Source organism: Triticum dicoccoides, chromosome 6A, assembly GCF_002162155.2.
Source record: "Triticum dicoccoides isolate Atlit2015 ecotype Zavitan chromosome 6A, WEW_v2.0, whole genome shotgun sequence".
NCBI classification, from domain to species: domain Eukaryota; kingdom Viridiplantae; phylum Streptophyta; class Magnoliopsida; order Poales; family Poaceae; genus Triticum; species Triticum dicoccoides.
Window position 1 is genome coordinate 219,464,852 of NC_041390.1, and position 10,790 is coordinate 219,475,641.

The following is a 10,790-nucleotide window of genomic DNA, read 5'->3' on the forward strand; positions in this document are numbered from 1 at the left end:
TGCTGCTACAGCCGATGTCGTGGCCATCATATTGGGCAGCTCTTATTGCAGAGGGAATGGAAACCCGACCCATTCCAGGGCCGCCGTTTGCAATCGGTTTGCCATCAAAAGTCTGCTGTTCTAGTGTTGTCCATTGGAACTTCTCGGTGATTGCTTCTGTTCATGACCTTCATACCTGGACATTCAGGGCACATCGGTTTTTGTCTGTCCAAGTGTGTGGCATTGGCTTGACTAGCAGATCTAATCCAAAGAAACTATTTCATATTGGAGCTTGTGTGTACAATACATGGCAACGGTGGTACAATCTCAGTGGTTGTTTTGCTCTAGAATGCAGTTCTGAACAATATGGTACACAGTGGCAGTCTTGGCGTATACTGGATCAGGCAACATCTGAATTTAAACACTTAAGTCAAAAATGTTGCAGCCAAATGGTGGTGCAGGAAACATTGTATCTCGGAAAACTTTCTACACATGCAAGTTATCTTAGCTGTTTTGGGCCAGAAGCAATTCACTGGGAGCTAGTGAACTACAAGGGCATACAATTTTATCCTTGCTGCATAGGGCACTCATAGGAAGATTCTGAATTTGGAGTACATCATGTATACATGAGCACTAGTACGACACTGCTGTTGTTGCTGTTTAACTGGCATTTATTTCCATATACAAAGTTCCTTGTTGGAAAAATGGCAGCATTTAGGAATTCAAGTGCAGTCAAGACCTCTGGGAACTCCAGTCATCAACACTACTTTAATGAATGTGTGAAGTTATGGCCTTCTGCTGCTGGAACTAACGAGAAGATACTTGGTCAGAGGAGTTGGCAGTCTCGCTGCAATGTCAATATGGCCTTTCTCACATCTCCAAACATGTATAGACTGCGAGTGCTGGGGTGTAATAGTTCGGCTGCTCCTGGGTTTCTTCATACATCCATTGGTTTTTGGTTGGGGGAGCAACATTTGTCATTTCCTGAACTTGATGCAGACGCATGCAAGCATGAACACATACATGCTGCAAGTGAGGGAGATCCAGGATGGTACTCTTTATTCTGTGATTGCTCCTTTGATCTTACCAAGGCTCCGGTTGTTCTTTCGGTCAACTACCCTGCCGACGAAATACTCAGCAAGAGATCACAGGACATGAGCTGTATGGCATCCTCTACATGCTACAATCAGGATCATTTTCAAGAAGGGAGGGGTGTCATTGCATTTGCCGACGTATTCACGCAAGGCTGCTTCGGCTATAGGCACTACATCGGCTTCGACTGTGATGGCTACTTCTCCGTCGCATTTCCCTCCAAGGTCATCAACCACAACACCAACTTCAATCGGGTCTCTGTCGGCCACGACTACTACTACCTCAAGCCCGACAACTTCTCCGAGCTTGTTCAAGTCCATCTCGACCATGGCTGCTACCGCGACAACTACCATGGGGATTCCGGCATGATTAAGGATCTCCAAGCACCATGGGATCCTGGCAAAATCTTCGTGATAGCGGCTTGGGGGCAAGCCGCATTTCAAGAAGGGAGGGATGTTAGGGACCTCCCCTGGCCCATACTCATACCAGGGCTTTCCCCTTTGATAGCTCATGGGCCGGGCCCGTCTATGCTCACCACTCGGCAACAGCCTACAAGTACTCGGAAGCAGGCAACGAGCACGGCATCCAATGGATCACGAAACCCGGCGGCGGCGGCTATCTTCTTCCCCTTCCTCCTCCTTCCCCAATTCTTGTATCCTGTGATTGTAATCCCTAAATTGCTACACGAATTCGTGAGAAGAGTACTAGATCGAGAGAAGATATTGTTAGGTTGCTAACACGGGCATTGCTATGGCCCCATGGACCCCGTGTCCAACATAATTCTCAATGCCATATGGTATGACAGTGCATGCCCTCTGCTGGAGATAGATGCTGTGGCTGAGCCGGACATTCTTGACACCCGATCTATGCTTCGCATGGTGGTCCGCTCCCTCGATAGCCTTGTTGCCATGGTCTGCACAGCCACCGGTTTTTCGGACCACATGGCCGTGGAATACCTTTGCCACAAGCAATGTGACCTATCTAAGGTTTTACAGACGGCAACGAAGGAGGTGTGCTATAATGCCTATGTTTCTGCTGGTCAAGCTGGAAGGCACCCCAAACATTTGGAGCTTGCAACATTTCTTATGTCCATGGCTGATAATGTCCCTAAAGATAGCCTGCTGACCCATGAAGCAATGGGGAAAGGCCATGTCATTTCTGATGCAGCTCTGGAGCAAGTGTACAAAATAATGGAGGATCAAAGCTCATCCACTGCACCATCAGATGATCACCCTAGGCTATGCCCATCGGCCTGGATGACCCTGGCATCAAGGAAGGGAGAATACGTGCAGAAGCAGAACTTCCTTGGTCAAGCCTTGGAACAATTGCTGCTTGATTACTCGAATCAGCATCCTTGGGTAATTATAGCTCAACTCTCTATTGCTTCTTGTAGTAGCTTGGACAAATTCTATTGTTACCGGGGGAGGGGGTGTTCTTTCAGAAATGTATGTCATCTGAATTAAGTTTCGACAGGGTTTATTCTTAGAAAAACTTCTAGAATTGCTTGTTGGGCTATATATTCCATCCCAATTAAGCTTGGACAGTCTATTCTTAGAAAAAGTGTGATTGGACTTTTAATTTCATCTGGATTAAGCTCAGACAAATCTATTCATAGAAAAAGCTTTGAATTGCTTCTTGCAGGAACATATTTCATCTCCATTCGTCTAACTATTACAGGTCCTTGTTCAAATATCCTTTTTAGAAGAAAAAAAGTCGCAACAAAGTGCTTGCTTTAAGAGCACATGCCATCTCTTGATTGTTTATCTGGATTCTACAAATTACTCCCTCCGTCCCATAATATAAGAGCGTTTTCTATACTACACTAGGGTAAAAAACGCTCTTATATCATGGAACGGAGGGAGTATAACCTTGCTATGCTCCACTTACCTCAAATTGATTGCTGTAGGAACCTGTTCCGAGGCTAGATGTCATATGTGGTGTGAAGAAACAGGACCGCGGGCATCCAAAGTTCTATCATGCCAATTTCTTGGTGCATTATGACGATGTTTCTTCAGCGCGTGTGCTCTTCTTCGCTGAAGTGTGGCAGTCGAGCTTTCGGGCCAAACAAATTAGATCGAAACCTAACACATCTGTGAATCTGGTTACTCGACCGTGCACTAGATACAGTCGCCGAGTTGAATCTAGTGCACAATTCATCAAGGTTTACAGTAAATCTAGTCGGAAGGAAGCGAAAACATCATTTTGTTGTCCACTGCCTTATTACAGTCCGGACCATCCATACCTTGGTAAATGCATTCTATGAACTTACCGGAATATTTAGATTGATTTCCTTTAACGAATCGATTATAACAGATTTGAGGTCATTGCTAGGCCTGCTTCATGCATGTCCTAATCTCCTTTTATCAATATGCATGACGGTGCTCTATCTGTGAACCTATTTTGAGAAAAATTGTGCATCCACCATCCGGGAATCATATTGGGGCAGATAGCAGCCAACTTGGGGAACTCTTGGAATATTTGAATATCCGGGATTATAATCCTTCTGCTGCTGATAGCATAACGGAGTTAGATTTTGTATACTTTGATTGCCATAGGGATGCCAAGTTTGCAGAAGTTCTCAATGAGAGACGCTCTTCGGAGGAGAAGAAGCCGATCATCCGCTGGTCCTAATTATGACAAGTTTCCAGAAGTTGCAACAGGAGAGGTATCTATAGCACAATGCTCTGATTCTGACTTTTCCTCGAATCCTCGTGCTTCAGTGATGGGTGCGAGTGTTCTCAAAGGCAGTCAGCAAGAGTCAGAGATCATTAGCATTTGCAAGCAGATTAATAATGAGACTCTATAGATAACAAGCTGCTAGTTTGCAAATTCATATCCAGAAAGAAATTCGACTTCATAAAAACTTACATCATATAGATCTCCACCCAGCTTATGACAAGAAAGGAGATGTTTTAGGGCCTTGCAAAGATTAACAGGATGACCCTCTTTCACAATTAAAATATGATAAATGCACTACCCAGCTTATTTGGCTGAATTTCTTTGGTGTACCTTTGTCAAGAGCAGAACTGAAACACCATGAGGAATGCACATAGCTACTCTGTGTTAGCTAACTGTGATCTCCACAGATAGGTTCAGTGGATCATTCTTTTTAGAAACTTTATGCAAGGGCAGGGGTTCCTGCATTTCATTAAGAAGAGAGCTGGTCCAGTTCATAAGAAAAACCGGACCAAAAAACCCAACATTCTCGGTTAATCAGGGAAAAACAAAGGAAAATCCAAAAAAAGGGAAAAGAAGACACTAGAGCTTGGGGATAGGGACAAGATAAATGCAGTATCAAGGGACATCGTCAGAACCAAACACCAGAGCGCCTAGGCCCAATGCAGTTAGGCGAGGCTCAAGTGCAACCAAACTGACCACCACTCGCCGAAGAGTCCAAATCATACGACTCTTCTCTCTCGGCCTTAGAGTATCATATGCTAATATTATTGTGTGGAGAACATCCTGAAAGGTCCAACTTTTGTAAGTGCATCTAGTGCCACCCCTAGTTGATTTTGGAGTATTGACGACAAACCTAGTTGAGGGACTAATGTGTTTGTGAGAATTGCAGGATAACACAGGTAGAAGTCCCTCATTGATTCGGTTTTACTACCAGAGATGACCCCTAAAAATGTATGAAGACATTGAAGCCAAAGGTGGCATATGAACATATTCATATTGAAGACTATGACAAAAGAAGACACGTTATGAAGCCTATGGAGCTCGAAGACTTAAATCTTTCGTAGTTCTTTTTCTTTTGTGTTGAGTCATAGGAACCACCGTACTATTAAGTGGGGTCCAGGAGAACCAGACAGAATGACTGAAGTGATGCCTAAACCAAAAAATCTATGCCTTCGAGTGAAGACAATGAGAGCGAATCTTGTCCAGAGCCGGACAAGTCAGCTTTGCTTGTAGCCCAAGTAAAGTTGCCATGAGAGTTTAAAATCTGACCGTTGAGACACGTGTCAGTTCCTTAGTGACCCAGGGTCATTTCGGACAAATCAGGTCGGGTTGCCAAGTGGCTATAAATAGCCCACCCCCTACAACCATAAACACTTGGCTGCTCAGATTTCAGTGCACGGCTTTTGTCGTTTGAGAGCAACCCACCTCGAAGCCATTGAGAGAAAATTCCTAGCGAGGAGAAAAGCCCTAACCACCCAGAGCCAGAGAACATTGGGCATTACTTAAGTCTTCTTGTCTGTGTGATCTGAAGACTTATTACACTTGAGGACTGTAAATCCTCCAAACGGTTAGGCGTCGCATTCAAAGCATCCAAGAGACATTGTGGATTGCCAGTGAACGAAGTCTGTGAAGGTTTGGGAGTCTACCTTGAAGACTTACTAGAGTGATTGGGCGAGGACTATGTGACCTTAGCTCAAGGAGAATACGGTGAGGACTTGGTGTCCTGAGCTGCGTGTTCAGGACTGTGTGTCCGGGACTGTGTGTCCTAAGGTTTAAATACCTAGCCGCTCCAACCAGACGTACAGTTGTCACAGCAACCGGAACTGGTCCAACACATCATTGTCTTCAACGAGTCACCGGTTTCATCTTCACTTCCTTTTTCTTACTGTTACTCATTGTGAAGCCATTGCATGCTTGCTCTATCTTTTGTCTTCACAATGTGAATGTATGATCTATTTGGCTTCATAACCTCTTCCTACCTGATCCTTATTACACTGCAGCTGTTTGTCTTTGTGCTTTCACTCTATTGAATACTTGACCATGACTTGCCTAGTGTAATCTAACTTCCGCTGTATAGTAATAGGCAAAATCTTCGCTGTTTGTCTTCATAACTCCCACGTTTTGAAGACTTTCATAAAAATCGCCTATTCACCCCCCCTCTAGTTGATATAACGCACTTTCAATTGGTATCAGAGCGAGGTGCTCCCTTGTTCTGTGTGATTCGGTTTAACCACCTGGAGTTTTAGCTATGTCGACTGCAGGGAAAATCAAAGTCTCCGCTGCGTGCCCCGTCTTCGATGGAACTGAATATCCCTACTGGAAGAATAAGATGCGCATGCATCTTGAGGCCATTGACGTCGACCTATGGTATGTCGTCGAGAACGGCGTTCCCAAGGCTGGAGAAGGTGTCACTGCTGCTGATGTCAAGAAGTTCACTCAACTGGACTCTACTGCCAAAAATATCATCTGTGGTCATCTGACAAAAGGACAGTATGGCTGTGTGAGTGCCTTGAAGACATCCAAGCTGGTCTGGGACTGGCTCTCCAAGGTCAATGAAGGCATCTCAACCCAGAGAGATCAGAGAATCAGTGTTCTTCGCAACCTCTTCAACCGCTTCAAGCGAAATGACAATGAGAATGTCCAGCACACATTTGACCGGCTCACTGACATCACAAATGAACTTCAAGCCCTCGGCGCCACTGAGATCACCAAACATGAAATCGTCAAGACGCTGCTGAGATCACTTGATAGTTCGTTTGACATCCTAACCCTGATGATTCAAGAACGTCATGATTTCAAGACACTCGATCCGTCTGACATACTTGAGAGGCTCAACACACATGAGTTCCAGCTTTCTGAGAAAAGAGATATCTACGGTCCAAACTATGGGCGAACTCGTGCCTTGAAGGCAAAAGCTATTTCCTCATCTGAAGAAGAATCTGACAGCAGTTCTGATGATCCTGAAGACATTGGAAGGGAACTTGCAATGCTAGTGAAGAAGTTCCAAAAATTCACCAAGAAGAAAGGCTTCAGAAAATCTTCACGATCAAGCTCAAGGAATGATGAAGTTTCTGCTCATGACTACAAGAAGAAAACATGTCACAAGTGCAAGAAAACTGGACACTTCATTTCTGAGTGTCCACAGTGGGACAATGAGAACAGAAGGAAGAAGAAGAGCAAGGAATATGATTCTGACGACAAGAAGAAGAAGAAATACTCAAAGTCTTCTTTCAAGTCTTCCTCAAAGTCTTCATCACACAAGAAGAGCTCATCTGGCAAGGCACGTGCATTTGTTGGCAAGGAAATGGATTCAGAGGAGGAGTCCGCTTCTGAGGAGGCAGAGGTGGAATCTGAGGAGGAGTCTGATTCTGGCATTGCGAGTCTGGCTACAGCATACGTCGCCAAGTCCATCTTCAGCACTGAAGACAATGACTTCATCACCGACACTGATGCAAATGACAAGAACGACTCCACTCCTACCTACTGCTTCATGGCACGCGGTGCCAAGGTAAACACACGCACTACTCGCTATCAAACATCTAGTGACGATGACTCTGACTGTGATTCAAAACCCAGCTACAAAACACTTGCTAAAATTGCAACTGAACAACAGAAAGCTATGGAACATATTCAAAAACTATTAGACAGAAGCGATGATCTGTTGGGTGCTGAAATGACTCGATCTGAATCCTTAATTGAAGACATAAAAAATCTTCACGTTAAGTATCAGGAACTTGAAGATCGTCTTGATACTCTCTCAACAACTCATGAAAAGCTTTCCTATGATTATCTTCAAAGGAAGCAAGAACTTGAGAAATTGAGAGCGGCTCATGAAGATCTTCAAAAGGAAAATGAATCACTTCGCGCCGAACAGATCAGTTCCGCTCAGGAAGGATTTGAACCACCATGTCTTAAATGCATTGAGCGTGATAATGCTACTTCTGCTGCTGAATGTTCCACTGCTACTGCTGTTGCAATATCTTCAAGTGTTGATGTGGTAACTAACCCCTCTGCTGAGGATACCACTGCTATTGCTGATGAGAATGCTAGGTTGAAGACATTGCTTGAAACAGGGATGTACAAAAGTCTTAAAGGACATCAGACATTATGTGACGTCCTCAAGAAGCAGATTCTGAACCGAAACCCTAGGAAAGAGGGTGTTGGGTTCGTAAGAAAAATAAATGCAGATGGCTCTTACTGGAAACCTGAGCAGTACCCCAAAACCACATGGGTTGCTGCAAAGAAACCTTCAGCAGATCCATCCAATTTATCTGGCTTCACATGTGCTAACCCCATTATTATTGATGAATCCTTTGATGCAAACTATAACCTGTTTAAGAATCAGAATGGTGAAGTGTTTGCCAGGTACATTGGTACTAACTGCAGGAATGGACCGCATATGAAGAAGATCTGGGTTCCAAAAAAGTGTCTGGAAAATCTTCCTGTGAATGTCTTCATGACACCTCACTTGAAGAAGACAAACCTCAGACCAAAGGCTTCATACGGTCCAAAGGCTTCATACAAACAGAGGACTCACCTGAGTCACACTAACGCAAATGTTTTGCAGGGAAACCATACTCAGGCATATGAATATGAGAGCGGTTCATCGAACCATCATGTTCATATGACCAAAAATTATTCTGCTTATTCCTATGAGTATTATTGTCCACCTGCAAGACTGTTTGCTAAGGCTTCAAAGCCAAAATTCTCAGATGCTGCACTTAGACTTATTGCTTCTAAGCCACCCTTGAAGATGTGGGTGGTTAAGAAAGCTTAACTCTCTTTTGCAGGGAAAGGTCTCCAGCAGAAAAACAAAATCTTCTAACGCTATTGCTGGGGACCTTAAAAATCTTGTAGGGCGCAAGATAAAATGCCCGATGGCATCATTATGTACTTCGTTCCTGAATCGCATGCTACTCTCCCTATTAGTCCTAATCTGGATCTAAGTTTTCATAACCCACTGGTTCGTCAAATGTTTTTGCTTCACAATTCTCTTCGTGAAGCCTATCCTCCTAACTGCACTGTAGGGTACGACACTAGCGTCTTCAAAGTCTTCAGAATGGATTATTGACAGTGGGTGTACAAATCACATGACTGGCAAAAGAAGCCTTCTTATGGACTCAACCTTACGTCCATCCGACAAGAGCCACATCACATTTGCTGACACTGGTAAAAGTAAGGTATTGGGTCTAGGTAGAGTTTCAATCTCAAAGGATCAACACATGGATAAAGTCATGCTTGTTGAATCCCTTGGCTTCAACTTAATGTCTGTCTCAATGCTTTGCGATTTGAACATGATCGTAATGTTTGGAAAATATCGTTGCCTAGTACTAATGGAATCTGACAAGTCTCTAGTGTTTGAAGGGTATCGAAAAGATGATCTGTACGTGGTAGATTTCTCAGCAGGGCCACAACTTGCAGTATGTCTTCTTGCAAAAGCTTCAGAATGCTGGCTTTGGCATCGGAGGCTTGGGCATGCTGGCATGACGAACCTCCACACCCTTGCGAAGAAGAAGCATGTCATAGGCATCGAGGGCGTCAAGTTCAAGAAAGATCACTTATGCGGTGCCTGTGAAGCAGGGAAGATGACAAGGGCAAAACATCCTTCGAAGACAATCATGACTACTACTCAACCCTTCGAGCTGCTCCACATGGATCTTTTCGGCCCCACTCACTACTCAACTTTTACTACTACTGCTTGCCTCTATGGCTTCGTCATTGTTGATGATTACTCTAGATATACTTGGGTGCACATAATCCTTTACAAGACTGAAGTGTAGGATGTCTTCAGACGCTTCGCCAATCGTGCTATGAACAATTTTGGCGCCAAGATAAAACACATCAGAAGTGACAATGGCACTGAATTCAAGAACACTGGCCTTGATACATATCTTGATACCTTGGGCATCACACATGAATTCTCAGCTCCGTACACGCCACAGCAGAATGGCGTCGTCGAACGCAAGAACAGAACACTCATTGAGATGGCCAGAACAATGCTAGATGAATACAAGACTCCAAGAAAATTCTGGACTGAAGCCATTGACACTGCATGCCATACAATCAATCGTGTTTATCTTCACAAGCTTCTGAACAAGACATCTTATGAACTTCTAACTGGCAAGAAGCCAAATGTCAGTTACTTCAGAGTATTTGGCGCAAGGTGCTGGATCAAGGACCCACACCACACCTCAAAGTTTGCACCAAAAGCACATGAGGGCTTTATGCTTGGATATGGAAAGGATTCACATTCCTACAGAGTCTTCAATCTCTTTCATTACAAAGTGGTTGAAACAGTGGATGTGCGGTTCGATGAGACAAATGGTTCACAAAGAGAGCAACTGCCAAATGTGCTAGATGAGATTCCAGCTAGTGAATCAATCAAGCTAATGGGAACTGGAGAGATTGTACCTTCTGAAGCTCATCCTGAAGAAGAACTTATCATCTCAGCACCTGATCAACATGAAGACAATGCTCAGCCTGAAGACATTCCTCCCAACAACAACACAGATCAGCAAGAGCAAAGTCTTCGCCCTGTACATCCTCGTGTTGCCAATGAAGTGCAGATTGACAGAATAATTGACAGCATCAATGCACCTGGTCCACTTACTCATTCAAGGGCAACTCAGCTAGCAAATTTCTGTGGGCACTTCGCATTCGTCTCAATATCAGAACCCAAGAAAGTTGAAGAAGTCTTCATGGAACCTGAATGGATTCAAGCTATGCAAGAAGAGCTTCAACAGTTTGAGCTGAATAATGTATGGGAACTGGTTAAGCGTCCTGATGTTGGGGAACGTAGCAGAAATTCAAAAAATTTCCTACGTAACACCAAGATCTATCTATGGAGAGACCAGCAACGAGTAGAAAGGGGAGTGCATCTACATACCCTTGTAGATCGCTAAGCGGAAGCGTTCAAGTGAACAGGGTTGATGGAGTCGTACTCATCGTGATTCAGATCACCGATGATCCTAGTGCCGAACGGACGGCACCTCCGCGTTCAACACACGTACAGCCCGGTGACGTCTCCCATGCCTTGATCC

At 44.3% G+C, this 10,790-nt stretch overlaps 1 protein-coding gene across 1 annotated transcript; it reads left to right on the plus strand.

Moving 5' to 3' along the window:
• Positions 1-1,816: 1,816 nt before the first annotated feature.
• LOC119316650 lies at positions 1,817-3,355 on the plus strand. Its single transcript, XM_037591006.1, has 2 exons — positions 1,817-2,429; positions 2,978-3,355. Exons 1-2 carry the CDS (start codon positions 1,830-1,832, stop codon positions 3,332-3,334), a joined length of 957 nt encoding a protein of 318 aa, XP_037446903.1. The 5' UTR covers positions 1,817-1,829; the 3' UTR covers positions 3,335-3,355.
• Positions 3,356-10,790: the final 7,435 nt, after the last annotated feature.